Source organism: Dermochelys coriacea, chromosome 28 (assembly GCF_009764565.3).
Source record: "Dermochelys coriacea isolate rDerCor1 chromosome 28, rDerCor1.pri.v4, whole genome shotgun sequence".
Taxonomy (NCBI): Eukaryota; Metazoa; Chordata; order Testudines; family Dermochelyidae; genus Dermochelys; species Dermochelys coriacea.
The window spans coordinates 214,394-234,332 of NC_050095.1; the positions used below are offsets into that span (position 1 = coordinate 214,394).

A 19,939-nucleotide genomic window follows, 5' to 3' on the forward strand; every position below is an offset into this window, starting at 1 on the left:
TAGATAGATAGATAGATAGATAGATAGATAGATAGATAGATGGGTGGATGGGTGGATGGGGATAGATAGATGGGTGGGTGGATGGGTGGATGGGGATAGATAGATAGATAGATAGATAGATAGATAGATAGATAGATTGGGTGGATGAGGATAGATAGATAGATAGATAGATAGATAGATAGATAGATGGGGTGGATGGGTGGATGGGGATAGATGATAGATAGAGGGGTGGATGGGGATAGATAGATAGATAGATAGATAGATAGATAGATAGATAGATAGATAGATAGATAGATAGATAGATGGGTGGATGGGGTGGATGGGGATAGATAGATAGATAGAGGGGTGGATGGGGATAGATATATAGATAGATAGATACATAGATAGATAGATAGAGGGGGTGGATGGGGTGGATGGGGATAGATAGATAGATAGAGGGGTGGATGGGGATAGATAGATAGATAGATAGATAGATAGATGGGTGGATGGGGTGGATGGGGATAGATAGATAGATGAGTGGATGGGGATAGATAGATAGATGAGTGGATGGGGTTAGATAGATAGATAGATAGATAGATAGATAGATAGATGGGGTGGATGGGGATAGATAGATAGATAGATAGATAGATAGATAGATAGATAGATAGATAGATGGGTGGATGGGGTGGATGGGGATAGATAGATAGATAGAGGGGTGGATGGGGTGGATGGGGATAGATAGATAGATAGATAGAGGGGTGGATGGGGATAGATAGATAGATAGATAGATAGATAGATAGATAGATAGATAGAGGGGTGGATGGGGTGGATGGGGATAGATAGATAGATAGAGGGGTGGATGGGGTGGATGGGGATAGATAGATAGATAGATAGATAGAGGGGTGGATGGGGATAGATAGATAGATAGATAGATAGATAGATAGATGGGTGGATGGGTGGATGGGGATAGATAGATAGATGAGTGGATGGGGATAGATAGATAGATAGATAGATAGATAGATAGATAGATAGATAGATAGATAGATGGGGTGGATGGGGATAGATAGACAGATGGATGGGTGGATGGGGATAGATAGATAGATAGATAGATAGATAGATAGATAGATAGATAGATAGATAGATGGATGGGGGTGTGGACGCGGATAGATAGATGATTGTGTGCATGGGGATAGACAGACAGGTGTGTGTGTGGAGACCGATGGGGGGGACGGGATGGACCACAATCACACACACTGTTCCATACGGTCTCCTCCTGGGGCCCCTCAGCCCCCCACCCTGCACAGACACAGGTAGACAAAGGCAGCCGCACAATGCCACAGGCCCAAAGACAAAGACACATCTGTGCTGCTCTCACAAAACATGCAGGGAGACAACTGTAATGTCCCCCTCCCCCCCTAGCCAGCCAGATCAAATACAGGGACACACACCCAATCACACACAGACACACACACACAGCATACAACCCCACCCAACACACAGAGCAGATACACACACAACACACCAGACAGAGTCTCACTCAGCACACACACACACACATTACAATCAAACGCACAATTGCACTCAGCACCCCCCCCCCCCCCACAATCCCACCCAGGAGAAAGACATTCCCAGCAGACACACACACATACACAATCCCACCCAGGACAAACACAGATTCCTACGCACACAGACACAAATATACAATCCCACCCAGCACACATTCCCTGCAAACACACTCACACACATTCAGTCACACTCCCACCCAGCACAAACACAGTCCTACACACACAAAATCACACACAGCACGTACACACACACACACAAACACACACACTGCAGCAGCTGCGCCGCACCCATGGCACGAAGCCGGCCCTAGAATTCATGGAGGGGGGGGTGTCCCGCTAACCAGCCCCCCCCCGCTCTTCCCCGGGGGGGGGATGCATTATCTCCACGGCTCATTGACTCCCCCCCCGCGGGGCGAGGCCTCCCTCCCGCTAGTAAAAACTCCCCCCCCGCCCCATTCATCCTTTCATTCACCGCTCCCCCGTTGAGCCCCTCCCCGCTTCCTCTCGTTCATTCATTCATTCCGAAGCAGCGTCGCCTCCCAGCTCCGCGCATGTGTGAGGCTCCCCCTCCCCCTCCCTCCAATCCCGGTCGGATTTTATGAATGGGCCATTGACGTCAATGGAGCCCCCTCCCTCCCCCACGTGGGCTCGCGCCGGTCTATAAAGGCGGCGCGCGGCGCCTGTCCAGGGTGCTGAAGGCAGATCGCGCCCAGCTCTGGGGAGGGGGACGGACACAGCCCCGCCGCACGGCCGGTAAACAGCCCCCCCCCCGCCAAACCCGGGCGTGGGGAGGGTCCCGCCTATGGGGGGGTGTGTCAGTGGGGATCCGCCTCCCTTTGCTGCATGTGTGGGGTGGCTCCCCGGGAAAGGGGCGCTGAGAAGCGGTACCCCGCTGGGGGAATGGGGGGGTCCCTAATAGAGGGGCGCTAGGAAAGGGGGACCCCGCTGGGAGAATTTTGGGGGTCCCTTAATACAGGGGCGCTAGGAAGGGGGACCCCGCTGGGGGAATGGGGGTCCCTAATACAGGGGCGCTAGGAAAGGGGGACCCCGCTGGGGGAATTGGGGGTCCCTAATACAGGGGCGCTAGGAAAGGGGGACCCCGCTGGAGGAATTGGGGGTCCCTGACATATAGGGACGCTAGGAAAGGGGGACCCCGCTGGGGGAAGTGGGGGTCCCTGGTACAGGGGTGCTGGAAACCGGTACCCAGTTTGGAGAAATTGGGGGGTCCCTGATGTAGAGGGGCGCTGGGAAGGGGGGCCCCGCTGGGGGAATGCGGTGGAGGAGATGCGGCTGCAGGTAGCCAGGGTGGGGATTCCCTCATGCCGGGAAGCGGCTCTCCCAGCAGACCCGCATGCGGGGGCGGGAGGGTGGGGGGAAGGGAAGCGGGCAGGAGGCAGGGCGGAGAGAAAGACCGGGGGGGGGCTCTCCCTTCCCGTGGGGATAGAGGAGGGGCAGCCGCTCCCCCTCAAGTCTTCCGCCACCCCCTCCCCTCTGCACCCCTGCTTCTCATCCCCTCCCCACCGCACTCCCGCCCCTCTCCCCCTCCCCTCTGCACCCCAACCCCCCTCTCCATTGCATCCTCGCCCCTAGCCCCCCTCTGCACCCCCATACCCGCCTCCCGTCTGCAGCTCCCCCAGACTCCCTTCCCTATTTCCCCTCCGCAGTCCCTCCCCCGCCAAGACCTTCCCCATCCCTGCTAGGGCGGGGTGAGCCGCAGGCTGCATTACACGGTCGTGTGGGGGCGGCCGGGACGGGAAATCCTGCAGGCTGAGTGAAGGGATGGGGGTGAAAAGATAGACGTGTAATTATGTAAGCGTGGGCGATTGTGTGTGCGTGTACATGCCCCCCCATGAGAGGTGCTGGGTGTGTAATTGTGTGAGCGTGGGCTATTGCGTGTGTGTGCAAGTGTCCCCCATGAGCGGTGCTGGGTGTGTCATTGTGTGAGCGTGGGCTATTGCGTGTGTGTGCAAGTGTCCCCCATGAGCGGTGCTGGGCGTGTCATTGTGTGAGCGTGGGCTATTGCGTGTGTGTGCAAGTGTCCCCCCCATGAGCGGTGCTGGGCGTGTCATTGTGTGAGCGTGGGCTATTGCATGTGTGTGCAAGTGCCCCCCCCATGAGAGGTGCTGGGCGTGTAATTGTGTGAGCATGGGCTATTGCGTGTGTGTGCACGTGTCCCCCCTGAGCGGTGCTGGGCGTGTCATTGTGTGAGCGTGGGCTATTGCATGTGTGTGCAAGTGCCCCCCCCATGAGAGGTGCTGGGCGTGTCATTGTGTGAGCCTGGGCTAGTGCGTGTGTGCGAGTGCCCCCCCCCATGAGTGGTGCTGGGTGTGTCATTGTGTGAGCCTGGGCTAGTGCATGTATGCACGTGCCCCCCCTCCTGGTGACGGTGTTGGGCGTGCAACTGCCAGGGTATTGTGCGTGTCCACGAACGTGTCCTTGCAATTGCGCATGCAACGGCTGGTAAGCGTGCAACAGGAACGATGGGATGCGACTGGGGGTGTGCCCCCATGTGAGGGGCTGGGGATGGGGGGGGCGCATCTCCACTGCCAACGAACCCGGGGTGGGGGGGTTCCCGACCCAGGTTACGTTAGCAGGGAAGACTCGGCACCTCTGTGACGCGAGGAAAGGCCATGCCCGTTTCTCTGCAGGGAAAGCAGATCCTGGGGCCGGGCTGGGCGTGGGAGATCGCCGAGCAGTCCCCCGGCTGGGGTGAATCCCTGAGGTTCTCCCTTTGGGGTGCCGGCAGGCCCGTCCCCCCTCCAGCTGGGCTGGAGAAGGGGGCATAGCTCTGAGCCAGCTGGGGACTGACCTGGCTGCACCCCCCCATTCTCTATCTCCCCTGCAGAAACACCATGCTGGGCTCACACGCCCCTCTCCGCGGAGCCGCCCTGCTCCTCTCCATCAGCCTCCTGACGCAGAGCCGCCTGCACGCTGCCCCCCTGCTCCCGGGAGAGGATGCCCGCCCCGAGGAGCCCCGCCAGCCCAGTCCCGCGCCCCCCACCAAGGAGGTCCGGGCCAGAGCCCTGCCCGCCCCCAGCTGGGAAGGCGGGGACACCAAGGAGGAGGAAGATGATGATGAGCTCTTCCGAGACGTGGACCCCAAGGCCTTGGCCACCACGCTGCTGCAGGCCCTGGGCAACGGGGGCCACAACTCTCCAGACAAGCGCCGGGCTCCGGATGAGGAGCGGGTGCAGAGCCAGAGCCGGAGCACCAGCCTGGGGGCGGGCCGGGCCCGGGAGCAGCAGCTGGAGGAAGAGGAGGAGGAGGAGGAAGGCAGAGACAGCAGCTCCCAGGAGCTGGAGAGCCTGCAGGCCCTGCTGCGGGAGCTGCGGCCGCTCGGCCCCGGGGCCAAGCGGGAGGGCGCCCAGGGGGACGCCGGCCACAACGCGGTGCTGAAGGAGCTGGAGGAGTACGAGCGGCTGCGGGCTGGCACCAAGCGCCGGGCCCCGCCGGCTGAGCCCTGGGCCGGCGCCAGGAAACTGAGGCAGCAGCAGCAGCTGGAGCACCAGCTCCTGCAGCGGCGCTACGAGGAGCTAGCCGAGAGCCGGCGGCAGGCTGAGGAGGCCCGCAAGGCAGCCGCTGAGGAGGAGCGGCTGGCTGACATGGCCTCCGACCTGCTGCTGCAGTACCTGCTGAAGGGCCGGGAGGACGAGGGCGAGCCAGGGGCCAATGCCCACGAGGAAGAGGAGGAGGAGGAAGAAGAGGGCAGGTTCCGGGGTGGCCGGGCCAAGGGCAGCCCCTTGCTCTTCGAGGACGAGGAAGGCAACGTGGCGGAGGACAAGCGCTCTGATGAGGAGGACGACGATGTCATCGACCCCAACACTATTGACCAGCTGATCGAGCTCTCCACCAAGCTGCACCTGCCAGCCGAGGACGTCATCGACATCATCAACGACGTGGAGGAGAAGAAGAAGAAGGAGGCGGCAGCGGCACTGCCGGTGGCGCCCAAGCACCAGGCCAAGCCAGCTCCTTATGCCCCGGCCCGGCCCTACTATCCTGCTACCCCCTGGCGCCGCCCCAAGCCGGACGAGCGGGACTGGAATGAGGTGCTGCACGGGGACGACTACCCCAAGAGGTACCTGGCCAAGCCGAACGACTTCTCCAACTACATCCAGCCCCGGGCGTTCCAGCTGCCACCACCGCCACCCTACCACCGCAGCCACCACCTGCCGGGCTCTCTGGTGCCCAGGGACGAGGCCGCCGCTGCCAGCCGGGCCCGAGAAGACGAGATGGAGAACTACCTCGAGCAGGTGCTGATGGACCACGCCCAGGCATTCCAGTGAATCGGGTCCGCCCCCCCACCCCGAAATCTCAATCCCCCACCCCATCTCCCCATGAAGAAGCGTGGTCATTCTGAGTGTCCCAAGCATTTCAGGTTGTGCGTGAGTCAGGAGAACAAACCCCCTCCCTCCCCGCGCCCGCGCCGCCCCCCCAGACTTTAGGATTCCCGGGCCCCACCAAGCCTGCCGCGCTTGAAGGAAAAGGGTTGGGGGGGGGCGGGTGTTGTGGAAGACGTGGGCCCGTCCGGCCATTGGGAAACACGCCTCCCCCCTCCTTCCGAGGAGGTGCCAGGCCAGGGAGACCCCAATCCAGACTCTCTTCTCCGAGCCCCCAGGGACAAGACCCCAGCGTGTCGTCAGCTCTCAGGTGCGTCAGAATTCTCCAAAGCCAGTGGCCCCAGCCCCTTCTAGTGCAGACATGAAGAATGTCCCCAAACCCTAGTCAGACGGGCAAGCGGAGGCAACTCGCTCATTTCCCCTCTTACGATCCTGAACAGCAGCCAGCGAGGGGAGTCTGAAAAAATCTAGACCATGTCACTGAAAACAGAGCAAAGACCCAATTGGCTCCAAAATTACCATCCCACCAGGACTGTCTCTCGGTTTCAGTGTGTTTTTCCTTCTCTCATCTCAGCACTTTCCCACCCTCCTCCCTTCTGTACAATTTTCAAACACGAATGCAGGGAAGGGAAGCGCAATATGTGGATGTGAAAAAACGGATAGGGTTTCTTACAACACGAACTTCTGGCCATTCCTCACGGGAGGAGAAAGCCAGAGAGTCCTGAGGCGGCGGGGGGATTTATGGACTCGGGGGAAACTCAGCCCCATGGGTGGGTAAAATTGGCACCGCTCCGTTGACTTTAAGGAACTGGCGACTTGACTTCAGGGGTGCCGGTCCTAACATTTACAGGCGCCACAAACAGGTTTCAATGCCATCCTGTCTGAGCTCTTACCTAACTCAGGTGGAGCACAGACCTCCAGCCCATGTCTGGTGGTTGAGCTAGAGTCTCTTTTCAAGAGACTCTCGAGTTGAAGACTCTGAATTCTGGAGAAGGGCGTCAAATAGGGGCTGTCATTAAAAGAGCTCCACGGTAGCAGGTTTACATGCCCGGATCTAGGTCACCAACACACGTTCTCTCTTGGACGATCCCACACTGATCCTTCCTGTTGCCCCAGAATTAATCTTTGCAGGCGGCCGCCCTCCAGAGAAGGAATGAGGGGAGAACAGAGTGAGATATTCCATACCAAACTGCCTTATCAAGCTATCTTTCCACCGGGTTGTTTCTTCCATCAACTGACACCGAAGCTCGAGGTTAAATATTGTGACTTTGCCAGTGTTATGCACCCCAAAAACATGCCCCCCAACCCCTACCAGGCATGCCGCATGCTGTGTCTTGCTGTGAATTCACCACCATCCGAACACTCAGAATCAGCGTCCTAAGGAAACTACCAGCATTTCCAGTCAAGCAACTGATCAGTTTAACCCACGAAGAGGCTGATGTTGACGGCGGGGGAGTGCGCGCGGGTGGGGGATGGGTGTTGTACTAAGGGCGTTTGCGCGTGTGTTTTCACCTGCATCCAGTTTCCGAGTGTGTGAGATTCTTGGCTTTGTGGCGTCCGGTTCCCGGTCCTGTGCTGTTTGTTTCGATGTCCTGACCTCTGTGTTGTACTTAATAAAACACATTTGGCCTGTTGTAAATAGCATGTGGAATTACTAGTTTTGCTAAGAAATAAAAGCAACTATTTTATTACGAGTTACTCTCATTATTTACAGATGGCACTGGGCTCCCCGAGGAGACATTACGGAGATCTTACGCCAGTGGGCCTGTCTCGCCTCCACCCCAGGCCAATGGGGCCACCCAAGCTGGCATCCCCCCCATCATATCAAACCAAGGGCGCATCTAGCCCAGATCCCACCACACCCACCAACCCTTCAGATCATACCAAGGGCACGTCTAGCCCGGATCCCACCGCACCCACCCACAACCTCAGGTCAGACCAATGGGCGTATCCAGCCCGGATCCCACCGCACCCACCCTCAACCTCAGGTCAGGTCAATGGGTATATCCAACCTGGATCCCACTGCACCCACATACTGGGTGAAACCACCTTCCTTTTATCTTATTGGTGCGGAGCTGTTTGCCCCTCCAGGGCAGTCTCCCCCACAGTGCAGCAGCCAGCACCTGGGGCTCGAGAGAACGCCACCTCATCATCTACCTAGGGAGTGGTATGATCTTCACCTGCTGTGCATGAGCCCCCTACCAACTGACCCATACTGCTCTTAGCCTTGTCTCCGCTGCCTGCGATTGGCGTTACTGCCGAGGGCTCACAGACCCCAGGTGAGAGCGGGGACCCCACAGGCCCTCAAAGCAACTGGCCTAAGCTGCCTTTTACAGGCAGGATGGAGGCGTCTCTGGCTGAGATTCCCAGGTCTGGGGTCCACAGGACGGATGGCCGTACGAAAACCTAGTAAGCTATTACATGCATCATGGTAGCATCTAAGGCATTAACTTGGCTCATCTCCCAGAAATGCCCCTTGTGCCAGGTGCCACACAGACCACTCTCCACGACCGAGATCGGGGTTCCCCCTTGTTCTGGGTACTGCACAGACCCCCCCGACCAAAATCAGGGTTCTCCCCTCTTGTGCTGGGCACTGCACAGACAAAGTGAATGACAATCTCTGCCCCACAGAGTTTACAATGTAAATAGACAAATTCTCGCTATTCACACATAGGGAAACCGAGGCTGGAGAGATGCAGTGACTCACCCAAGGTGAAAACATCCACTCAATGTGCAGCGGCAGCCGGAAAAGTGAACAGAATGTGGGGAATCATTAGCAAAGGGAGAGATAATAAGACAGAAAATATATTGCCTCTCTATAAATCCACGGTACGCTCGCATCTTGAATACTGTGTGCAGATGTGGTCACCCCATCGCAAAAAAGATGTATTGGAATTGGAAAAGGTTCAGAAAAGGGCAACAAAAATGATTAGGGGTATGGAACGGCTGCCGTATGAGGAGAGATTAATAAAACGGGGACTTTTCAGCTTAGAAAAGAGATGGCTAAGGGGGGATATGATAGAGATCTATAAAATCATGACGAGTGTGGAGAAAGCAAAGAAGGAAGTGCTACTGATTCCTTCTCATAACACAAGAACTAGGGGCCACCCAATGAAATGAACAGGCAGCTGGTTTAAAACAAACCAAAAGAAGTATTTCTTCACACAACGCACAGTCAGTTTGTGGAACTCCTTGCCAGAGGACGTTGTGAAGGCCAAGACTATAACAGGGTTCAAAGAAGAACTAGAGAAGTTCCTGGAGGACGGGTCCATCAATGGCTATTAGCCAGGATGGGCCGGGATGGTGTCCCTAGCCCCTGTTTGCCAGAAGCTGGGATGGGCGACAGGGGAAGGGTCACTGGATGATTCCCTGTTCTGTCCATTCCCTCGGGGGCCCCTGGCACTGGCCGCTGTCGGCAGACAGGACGCTGGGCTGAATGGACTGTCGGGCTGACCTGGTACGGCTGTTCTTGAGGCCACGCAGAGGGACTATGTCAGAGCAGGAGCCCCGAGTTCCAGCACCAGGAGCCGGGCCCAGATCTTTCACCTCGATGCCAGCCGGGCTGGCTCTCGGGGGCTGCGTTCTCACAGCGGGGGGGGGGGGGGCGAGGAGCGCTGTGGGCCTGCTGCCGGGAGAGGAGCCGAGTTAAACAGCAACAATTTCCCTGAGGGGACTCAGGCGGGGAGAACTATCCGGGCTGGCAGAGTTCGGGCCTGACCCGAGCTCCATGCAGCAGCCCCAGGAACGGGAGAACTGTCCCCCCCTTTCCAGGCAGGCCCAGGCTTCAGCGCCAGCCTGCCCACCCACCTGCTGTCCTGGCGTCCTGCAGGGCGCCCAGCCTGTCCCAGGGAGCGGGTGCAGGCGGCCCCAGCCGCAGAGGGGTTGGTTGTTCTAGGCATGGGGGGGTGGGGACAGACCCTCGAGAGTGACCCCGGCTGCGGAGCCATATGAAACTTACTGCACACAGCAGACGGGGGGAGGGAGGCGGGTGCAGATGCACCCGTTGGGGTTAGCTAGAACCCCCCCCAACAAAACTCACTCCACACGGCCGAGTTCTCCACACACACTTTATTCCAAAGGGGGGACCCCGTTTCCCGAAGGGGGAGCACACACGCTCCCCCACGCCCTGAGCTCCCAGCCCACAGAGACGCCGGGGGAAATGGGACCCCGGGATCGGCCTGCAGCCCCCGGCCCAGCGGTACCCAGCTATGGTGTCGCGATTGCTCCGGGCGGCAGCAGGATCACTGTGTAGGACCGATCGCTCTGCACAAGCCCCCCTGCCCAGGCAGTGAACAGCCGGTCCCCCCTCCACCCTCTCCCCACTCTGAGCGGCCATCAGCAGGAAGGAGAACACCTGGGAGCAGGGAAGGAGACAGACCCAGGTGGGGGGCTCTGGCAGGGTCCCGTGGGCCCCCCGAGTGGTGTATATATATTTACACACAGTTCATGGGGCTCACCCCCCTGTCGGCTCCAGGGAGAATTGGTCCCACATCCGGCTGCTGCCCCACGGGGCGAGGGAGATGGAGATGTGGCCCCCGCAGTGTCCGACGAAGCCGGGACGGATTGGGGGGCGGGGGGGAGGCACAGCGGAGCACTCGCTACGCCAGCCCCATCTCCTCCAGCACGCTGCGGGGTGACTCATCCTCCTGCAGCACAGAGATAAGGGGGAGGGAGGGGACGTCAGGGGGTGGGAGACAGAGTCCCTCCGCCCTCCACACACACCATGAGCAGGTTCGAGGCCCGTGGCGGAGGGGGGGGTGCAGGGGGCTGGGATTCAGGGACAGCCCCAGAGAGGGCAGCGACCCCCGTTGTGGGCAGAGTGGGGCGCTCTGAGAACTCACTTTCCCCCTCCCCCCAATAACTGGGCTGGTCTCGGCCTCGCCGGCCTGTCCCTGCACCCCGGGCCAAACCTCTGCCCCCTGAGCTAGGCCTGTCCAGCACCCCTCTGCCACCCGTGCAGTCTAGTGCCCCCCAGGATGGCTGGGACCCTGGGAATGTCTCTCACAACCCTGGCATTAACCCCCAGGGTGCCGGAGAGGGGCTGGATTGAGTTACCACCCTGGCCTGGCACTAGCCCCGCCACGCTGGCCCCACAGCGCCCGCCGGGGACAGGTGAGGGATCCAATCATCCCCTCCCCGCAAGGCCGGGCGTTAACCCCTCGGGCGCCGGGCAGGGCGGTTGCTGGAGTTTGCGAGCGAGAAGTGGCTGCTGTCTGCTGGCAGCCCGGTCGCCCACGCTGAGCACAGCAGAGAGCTGCAGAGCTCGGTGACTCATCACCCTGCACCACAGACCAGGCAATGAGACAGCACCTGCAGTAGGAGCTGGGGGCCCCCCTCCCCACCACACCCCCCACACTGCGACACAGCTGGGGCTGGAGACACTGGGCTGGGGGGGGAACGACAGGATCCCAGCCCCCTCTCCCCAGCCACTAGTGTATGTATGTGGGGGGGTGGCCTGGCTGGGGGATCTGAATGGATGTGGTCATGGAAGCAGCGCCCAGGGGACAACATGGGGGGGCTGCTCAGGGAGGGGGGCGGCTGGGCTCTGATCCCCATCCCTGGGAGCGTGGTGGCACCTCAGGGGTTCATGCCCAGCTGGAGGGTGGCCCTGTCTCTGGGGGTGCTGGCAGGGGTTAATTCCTGTCTCGGGATGCCGGCAGGAGCAGGTCACGCCCAGCCCCGTGGCCAGCGGCCACGACAGCACGACATGAACCCAGCGCTCTGGGGCTCGCGTCCGGTGCTGCAACTCCTGGCTCTGCTCCAGCCAGGGGGTGGGGGGGAAGCATTGGCAGGTTACCCCCGCCCCCCCATTGAGAGGCCCAACCCACTCCCCCCCGGCTCCTCCTACCTCCTGCAGCAGGTCAGCCTGCTCGATGGCCTTCAGCACGCTCTTCTTGGAGGTGTCTTGGATCTCCCCGCCCATGAGGAACTCGTCCAAGATGAAATAGGCCTTCTCGAAGTTGAAGATGATATCCAGCTCGCATACCTGGGGCAGGAGGGAAGGAGAGGGGAGTATCAGGGCTGCCCGGAGCGGGGGAGAGAACCCAGGAGTCCTGGCTCCAAGCCCCCCTGCTCTAACCCACCAGCTCCCACTCCCCTCCAGGAGCCGGGGAGAGAACCCAGGAGTCCTGGCTCCCAGCCCCTGCACTCCACTAGCCCCTTGCCCTGTGCTAGGGGCTTTGCTCCTCTTTCAGATGGAGGAGTGTAGACAGCTGGGAGGGGGGTGAAAATGTGACAAAGTGGGAATTTTTTGTTATATATTTTATGTCGCCGATGTGTGCCTCAGTTTCCTTCTAGACTTTGCTCGGCTCCCCAGTGGGGTAACAAGGACTAAGGGAGCGTCTACATGTGCAGTGCGTGTGGCGAAGACGCTCTGTGCCGACAGGAGAGACGCTCTCCCGCCAACACAGCACGACGCACAGGGCAGTGTAACTTACGTCGCTCCGGGGGTGTGTGGTGGAACATCCCCACCCCGGAGCGACATGACTTACACCTACATGCGTGGCAGTGTCGACGAAGCCTCTGCTCCCACCGGGTGGGCTGAATGGGTCATTAAAAGGACTGGCCGCGGCCAGCCCAGATCAACGGCAAACCCGGTCACCCGGACATTAACCCCAGTGGGCGGCGGATTCCCCGGCTCTCTGCAGGGAAGCTGGGCATGACCCCGGCTGGAGACCACCGGACGGAGAGCCGTGGGGTGGGGGACGAGCAGGGTGGGCTTTGAAAGACGCTAGCAGCTCTCTGCTGGCCTGCCTGGGGAAGGACATCCGAGAGCGCGAGCCGGGAAACGGGGGCCACCCCAGCTGGGCGGGTGCACAGCGGCGGGAGCTGGGCTGCTGTGGGGGACTCCCGGGAGACTGGAGCCCGGAAGCTCAGTCTAGGAGGTGTTGAGGCCACGGGACCTGCCCTGGCGGCAGAGTGGGGCCCCGGGGTCGCTCCCAAAGCCTGCGGCTCCGTGACAGGGAATTAGCCGGATTAGACCAGGCCCCACTAAGCCCAATTAGCATTTCTATCCCCCGCGGCTCAGCGGGCAGGGCTCCTGGGGGGATTAAGGAGGCAGAGTTAATGCGCGGGGGATTAGCTGGGATTTGACACCATGTGCCAGCGCCCATCCACCCACGGGGCCCTGGGCCCGAGTGCCAGAGCCAGCCGCACGGACCAAAGGATCTCAGGGTCACCCAGGCCCCTCGCCTTGGATCAGCAAGTCCCGCTGCCCGTCTCCAGAGCACCACACCCACTCTAGGGTCACTGCCTGCCCCATGCCCCCGGGACCCCAGACCCATGTGCCCGGCCGCAGGGTGCACGTGGGAGGTGGGTGGGCCAAGGGGGCCACACTCACGCTGCCGAAGTATTTGTCCAGCAGCTCCACGTATCGGTGGATCAGCTCCAGCGTGATCAACTCGTTGTCCTGGCCTTCGATGGCGCAGCAGAAATACAGGCTGGCGTACCTGGGGTGCACAGCAGAGAGCTCAGCTGGGGGGGGAGGCACAGACCGGGCTAGGGCACACATGGGGTTCAAGGCCAGAGAGCCCAGCCAGCACAGGCCTGGGACTGTACACGGGGTGGGGGCACAACTCCCACCCCCACTACCCAAACCTCCCCCCGGGTCCGGGCCAAGCCCATTAGAGCTCTGGGTCCGGTCCGGACCCGCACGGGAGGCTGCCCGTTCCCCATAACCGGCTCCAATCCCAGGGCCCCACAGTACGTGCAGAGTCAGAGACCCCTGATCCTCCCTGTTCCCTACAGCTATGCCCCCTGCTCCTCCCAGGCCCAGAGCAAGGCAGTGCAAGGGGAAACTGCCCCCCACCCCCAGGTTTCCCGTGGCCCGTTCAGCCCTCCAGTGCTTCTGCTCGGGCCGCCAGCGTGGGATCTGGCAGGTGCTGACAATGCCGTGTGACGGGGCAGCTGGGCTCTGGCTCCCAATCCAACAACGAGTCTGCGTGGACGACGATAGACTGCAGGCTATGGGCCAGCGAGTGCCTGGAGACGGGGTAAGGCTGGGCACCGACTCCCACCCGGCCCCAGGGCGGGGACTGGCTGGCTCAGGGGGGCAGGGAATGGGGCCTTTCGCTTCTAGGGGGCATCGACCCCCATCCGGCCCCAGGGCAGGGACTAGCTGGCTCAGGGGGGTGGGGAATGGCCCATAGGGCCTGTCCCCTCTAGGGGGCGCTGGCACCAGGAAAATTCCCTCCTCCCCTAGGGTGGTGGTGGTAGGGAAGGATCTGTGTGCGGAGGGAATTATGGGGGCTCTGTCTGTGTGGGGGGGAGCTGTTTGTGGAAGGGATTACAGGGGAGTCTGTGCGTATGAGGGGGGAGCTGTGTGAGGAGGGGTTTATGGGGGGTCTGTGCGTGTGAGGGGGAGCTGTTTGTAGAAGGGATTATGGGGGGTCTGTGCGTGTGAGGGGGGAGCTGTGTGTGCAAGGGATTATGGGGTATGTGCATGTGAGGGGGGAGCTGTGTGTGGAGGGGATTATGGGTGGCATGTGCGTGTGAGGGGGAGCAGTTTGTGGAAGGGATTATGGGGGGTCTGTGTCTGTGAGGGGGGAGCTGTGTGTGGAGGGGATTATGGGGGGGGTCTGTGCATGGGAGGGGGGAGCTGTGTGTGGAAGGGATTATGGGGGGTCCGTGCATGTGAGGGGGAGCTGTGTGTGGAGGGGATTATGGGGTCTGTGCATGTGAGGGGGGAGCTGTGTGTGGAGGGGATTATGGGGGGTTTGTGCGTGTGAGGGAGAGCTGTTTGTGGAAGGGATTACGGGGGGGTCTGTGCGTGTGTGGGTGGAGCTGTGTGTGCAAGGGATTATGGGGTCTGTGCATGTGAGGGGGGAGCTGTGTGTGCAAGGGATTATGGGGGTCGGTGCGTGTGGGGGGCTGTGTGTGCAAGGGATTATGGGGTCGGTGCATGTGAGGGGGGAGCTGTGTGTGCAAGGGATTATGGGGGTCGGTGAGTGTGGGGGGGGCTGTGTGTGCAAGGGATTATGGGGTCTGTGCATGTGAGGGGGGAGCTGTGTGTGGAGGGGATTATGGGGGGTCTGTGCGTGTGGGGGGGCTGTCTGCTCGGGCTGCCCCCCGCCGCTGGGACCGTCACAGCTAGACGAGCCGTTAATGGGCTCCTGGCGCCCCCTGAAGGCGGCTTGGGCCCTGGCACGCACCAGCCAAGGACTCTGAGGGGTGACTGGCCGGGGGAAGGGGGGGCACCTGGACACAGCCTCCAGCTCCCTCAAAGTCCCCCACCCCATCAGGGCCCCTGGTCCCTGCCTGTGCTGGATGGGGCTACGACCGCTCCCCACGGGCCTTCCCTGGCCCCCTCTGCTTCACGCCACCCCCCGGACCTCGCCCTGCAGGGGGGCAGGGCGGAGAGGCAGCTGCAGGCGCTGACTCAGGGCAGAAGCCTCGCCTGGCTGTGGGGTGCGGCTGCTCCCCGCCAGAGGGGCGGGGCCGCCAGGTGAGTGGAAGGGCAGGGTGGGGGTGGGGAATCACCTTTTGTAGACCACCTTGAGGTCCCTCCACTCCAGAAAGCTGCACATCTTGGGCTTGCGGGCTAGCACCACCTGCATCAGCTCCCGCACCATCTTCTTCTTCTCCTTGTCCGAGGTGGCCAGGTACCACTTCTGCAGCCGCAGCTTCCCCTGCCGGCTGAACAGGAGCATGAACCGCATCTGCCGGGGTGGGGGGAAGAGACCAGCTCAGAGCAGGGCCGCGGGGGAGCCGGGACGCCTGGGTTCTATCCCTGGGGCCAGTCCCTCCCCCGCGCCTCAGTTTCCCCACCCTGCGACACTGAGCGCGGCGGGTGGCAGACAGGCGGCTGGGAGCGCCAGGGGCAGTGAGGGCCCTCGCAGGCTGGCTGCGACCCCCGTCCCCTCAGGCTCACGCGCATAAACAGCTGCTGGCTGGTGTCGCCGGCAGACCCTAACCCCCGGCGGAGGGGTGTCCCGGAGCAGTGCCCCCCCCCCGCGTGAGGCCCCAGCCCCGGAGGGGTTAATGAGGCGGGCCAAGGATCGAGGCGCCCGCGGCTGGGCGAGCTGGAAACCATCCGTTCTGGGCCCGCCAGGGAGCCGGATGGAGGCGTCATCGCCGGGCTCAGACCTGTCCCAGCCACCGCCATTAGTCACGACGCGCTGCCGCAGACCCGCCCGGCCTGTTCGCTGGGGCAGGCCCGGTGACCCCAGGCAGCCCCACTCCTTTCAAATGGGCTCCAAGGAGGAGCCGCTCGGACCCTGCGGCCCACCAGCCGGGCCTGGCCAGTCGCACAGATCCTGTCTACACTAAGGGTTGCAACAGCGTAGTCCCATCACAGCCGTTCGACTGCTTCCCCCCCCACCCCAACATACACGATCCCCATATGGGCCACGCAGGTCCTAGCTCCACCCGGGACTGCTCCAGTGTTTGACACCTCTCCTCCGCACCACCACGTGACAACCGTGCTGCCACACAGCACCCCAAGTGTAGTCCCGTCAGCTACCACGCAAATCGCACAGCGCCTGACACGCGGTGCGCAGGTCCTGTCTACACTAGGGGTGGCAACAAGCCGGCCCCTGGCGGTTACAAACGTCACACACAGCCCCCGGGCGTTGCCATATCTCAGGGGTTCAGCCACACCCACCAGCCCTGCCTCCGGCACGCAGGTCCTGTCTACACTAGGGGTGGCAACAAGCCGGCCCCTGGCGGTTACAAACGTCACACACAGCCCCCGGGCGTTGCCATATCTCAGGGGTTCAGCCACACCCACCAGCCCTGCCTCCGGCACGCAGGTCCTGTCTACACTAGGGGTGGCAACAGTGTTTGCAGCCGTTTCCCAGCAGGGATACAAGCCACGTGGCAGGAGTGTTAAGATCACGGGGCTGGGGGGGCGTCGTTCATGTGGCTGTTCACGAGACAGCCTGTGGGGCAGACGCGCCCTGGGCCCCGACCCCCGAAATGTAACTGATTCTATGCCCACCCAGCCCCACTGGCAACCCGCCCCTTCGCCAGCCCTCACGGACACGGGCGCCGGGGCCTCTGCTCCGTGCTGCCCGGACTCCTGGGTCCCTGGGTGCCCCCAGCCCAGCCCCCAACCTGAGCTGCTACCTGTGGGCTGCCCCCCAGCTCAGCCTCTGCCCTTCTCCTCTAGCCCCCCTCCCCAGGGGTACAGTGCCCCATGGGCTCCCCCAGCCCCCCTCCTGCATCGTCAGGTGCTCCAGCCCCCCCACAGTCTCCCCCCGGACCCCCCCCACAGGCTCCCCCAGCCCCCCTCCTGCATCGTCAGGTGCTCCAGCCCCCCCCAGGCTCCCCCCAACCCCCCTCCTGCATCGCCAGGTGCTCCAGCCCCCCACAGGCTCCCCCCGGGCCCCCTCCTCCATCGCCAGGTGCTCCAGCCCCCCCACAGGCTCCCCCCGGGCCCCCCCCACAGGCTCCCCCCGGGCCCCCTCCTCCATCGCCAGGTGCTCCAGCCCCCCCAGGTTCCCCTCAACCCCCCCGGGCCCCTCCCCACAGGCTCCCCCCAACTCCCCCGGCCCAGGCCCCCCCAGCACCGCCAGGTGCTCCAGCCCCCCCACAGGCTCCCCCCGGGCCCCCCCCACAGGCTCCCCCAACCCCCCTCCTCCATCGCCAGGTGCTCCAGCCCCCCACAGGCTCCCCCCGGGCCCCCCCCACAGGCTCCCCCCGGGCCCCCTCCTCCATCGCCAGGTGCTCCAGCCCCCCCAGGTTCCCCTCAACCCCCCCCGGGCCCCTCCCCACAGGCTCCCCCCAACTCCCCCGGCCCAGGCCCCCCCAGCACCGCCAGGTGCTCCAGCCCCCCCACAGGCTCCCCCCGGGCCCCCTCCTCCATCGCCAGGTGCTCCAGCCCCCCCACAGGCTCCCCCCGGGCCCCCCCCACAGGCTCCCCCAACCCCCCTCCTCCATCGCCAGGTGCTCCAGCCCCCCACAGGCTCCCCCCGGGCCCCCCCCACAGGCTCCCCCCGGGCCCCCTCCTCCATCGCCAGGTGCTCCAGCCCCCCCAGGTTCCCCTCAACCCCCCCGGGCCCCTCCCCACAGGCTCCCCCCAACTCCCCCGGCCCAGGCCCCCCCAGCACCGCCAGGTGCTCCAGCCCCCCCCCAGGGCTCCCCCACGGACCCGGCCCCCCCGCGCTCACCATGGCGCCGCCTCCCCCCACCGGCCCGTCCGGTCCGGTCCGGTCCGGTCCGCCTCGCTCAACCTGGCCAGGTACCGAGCCCGGGCCCGGCCTCCCCGCGCTGCGCATGCGCCGGGAGAACGAGGGGCAGGAGCCACTTCCGGGAGGGGGAAGGGGGGAGCCGTCTCCCTGGCAACGGGGGCAAGAGGGCGGGGGCGGGGAGGCCGTTTCCATGGCAACGGGGGCAGGGGTGGCCCGGGCGATCTGTAACTATGGCAACGGGGGTAAAACGGAGGGGGCGAGGGACCCATAACCAGGGGCAGGAGCCACTTCCGGAAAGAGGAGGGGGGCTGTTTCCATGGCAACGGGGGCAGGATGGGGGGTGACCTGTAACTATGGCAACGGGGGCAAGAGGGAGCCGTGACCATGGCTATGGGGGGCAGGATGGGTGTGGGGGGCGGGTTGGGGGCCCTGCCTCCTTTGCAAGGTGGAGTGAGGTAGGGCCCGGGGAGGGGTTGGATGTGTCTCCATGGCAACGCAGGGAGGTGGTTGCCAGGGGAGAGGAAGGGGGTGTCGGGGGCAGGGATCCTGGGGGCAGGAAGGCAGGGGGGATGGGAAGCAGGAGGGGCCCAGGAGAGAAGTGGAGGGGTCCATGGGGGAGGGACGGGGGCCATGGCGGAGTGGAGGGGGAGGGACGGGGGCCATGGCGGAGTCAAGGGGGGCCATGGGGGAGGGACGGGGGCCATGGCAGAGTGGAGGGGGAGGGACGGGGCCATGCGTGAGTGGAGGGGTCCATGGGGGAGGGACGGGGGCCATGGCAGAGTCAAGGAGGGCCGTGGGGGAGGGACGGGGGCCATGGCAGAGTGGAGGGGGAGGGACGGGGCCATGGGGGAGTGGAGGGGTCCATGGGGGAGGGACGGGGGCCATGGCGGAGTGGAGGGGGAGGGACGGGGGCATGGTGGAGTGGAGGGGGCCATGGGGGGGAGACGGGTCCATGGCTGAGTCAAGGGGGGCCATGGGGGAGGGACGGGGGCATGGGGGAGTGGAGGGGGCCATGGGGGAGGAACGGGCCCATGGCTGAGTCAAGGGGATCCATGGGGGAGGGATGGGGGCCATGGCGGAGTGGAGGGGGAGGGACGGGGCCATGGGGGAGTGGAGGGGTCCATGGGGGAGGGACGGGGGCCATGGCGGAGTGGAGGGGGAGGGACGGGGGCATGGTGGAGTGGAGGGGGCCATGGGGGGGAGACGGGTCCATGGCTGAGTCAAGGGGGGCCATGGGGGAGGGACGGGGGCATGGCGGAGTGGAGGGGGGCCATGGGGGAGGGACGGGGGCCATGGCTGAGTCAAGGGGGGCCATGGCAGAGTGGAGGGGGAGGGATGGGGGCATGGTGGAGTGGAGGGGGCCATGGGGGAGGGACAGGGGCCATGGCGGAGTGGAGGGGGAGGGACGGGGGCATGGTGGAGTGGAGGGGGCCATGGCAGAGTAGAGGGGGAGGGACGGGTCCATGGCTGAGTCAAGGGGGGCCATGGGGGAACGACGGGGGCTATGGCGGAGTGGGGGGGCCATGGGGGAGGGACGGGGGCTATGGCAGAGTGGAGGGGGAGGGACGGGGGCATGGTGGAGTGGAGGGGGCCATAGGGGAGGGATGGGTCCATGGCTGAGTCAAGGGGGGCCATGGGGGAGGGACGGGGGCCATGGCAGAGTGGAGGGGGAGGGACGGGGCCATGGCTGAGTCAAGGGGGGCCATGGGGGAGGGACGGGGGCCATGGCAGAGTGGAGGGGGAGGGACGGGGCCATGCGTGAGTGGAGGGGTCCATGGGGGAGGGACGGGGGCCATGGCAGAGTGGAGGGGGCCATAGGGGAGGGACGGGTCCATGGCTGAGTCAAGGAGGGCCGTGGGGGAGGGACGGGGGCCATGGCAGAGTGGAGGGGGAGGGACGGGGCCATGGGGGAGTGGAGGGGTCCATGGGG

General features: G+C 63.3%; 2 protein-coding genes across 3 annotated transcripts; one reads left to right on the forward strand and one right to left on the reverse strand.

Moving 5' to 3' along the window:
• Nucleotides 1–2,194: 2,194 nt before the first annotated feature.
• Nucleotides 2,195–12,262, forward strand: VGF (VGF nerve growth factor inducible). 2 transcript variants are annotated; one of them, XR_006277391.1, is made up of 3 exons: nucleotides 2,195–2,297; nucleotides 4,390–6,109; nucleotides 12,250–12,262. XR_006277391.1 is itself a non-coding variant. In XM_038386542.1 (2 exons), the coding sequence occupies exon 2, from the start codon at nucleotides 4,397–4,399 to the stop codon at nucleotides 5,825–5,827; it is 1,431 nt and encodes a 476-aa protein (XP_038242470.1). In that variant the 5' UTR covers nucleotides 2,195–2,297; nucleotides 4,390–4,396; the 3' UTR covers nucleotides 5,828–7,572. The 2 variants fall into 2 exon arrangements, 1 of the variants encoding a protein (XP_038242470.1); XM_038386542.1 differs by lacking the exon at nucleotides 12,250–12,262 and having other exon boundaries at nucleotides 4,390–7,572.
• On the reverse strand, nucleotides 9,935–18,153 carry AP1S1 (adaptor related protein complex 1 subunit sigma 1). Its single transcript, XM_038386543.2, has 5 exons — nucleotides 17,989–18,153; nucleotides 15,359–15,537; nucleotides 13,221–13,329; nucleotides 11,730–11,867; nucleotides 9,935–10,527 (listed from the first exon to the last, which is right to left on the reverse strand). The coding sequence occupies exons 1-5, from the start codon at nucleotides 18,094–18,096 to the stop codon at nucleotides 10,480–10,482; spliced, it is 582 nt and encodes a 193-aa protein (XP_038242471.1). The 5' UTR covers nucleotides 18,097–18,153; the 3' UTR covers nucleotides 9,935–10,479.
• Between the last annotated feature and the right edge of the window lie 1,786 nt (nucleotides 18,154–19,939).

What these genes read in the sequence shown, in the direction of transcription:
- VGF (XM_038386542.1), top strand. Translation starts at nt 4,397, where the DNA reads ATGCTGGGCTCACACGCCCCTCTCCGCGGAGCCGCCCTGCTCCTCTCC.
- AP1S1 (XM_038386543.2), bottom strand. Translation starts at nt 18,096, where the DNA reads ATGCGCAGCGCGGGGAGGCCGGGCCCGGGCTCGGTACCTGGCCAGGTT. An exon ending in TGGGGGGAGGCGGCGCCATG is followed by an intron (nt 15,538 to 17,988) that starts GTGAGCGCGGGG and finishes CCACCCCGGCAG; the next exon opens with ATGCGGTTCATGCTCCTGTT. An exon ending in TGGACAAATACTTCGGCAGC is followed by an intron (nt 11,868 to 13,220) that starts GTGAGTGTGGCC and finishes CTCCTGCCCCAG; the next exon opens with GTATGCGAGCTGGATATCAT.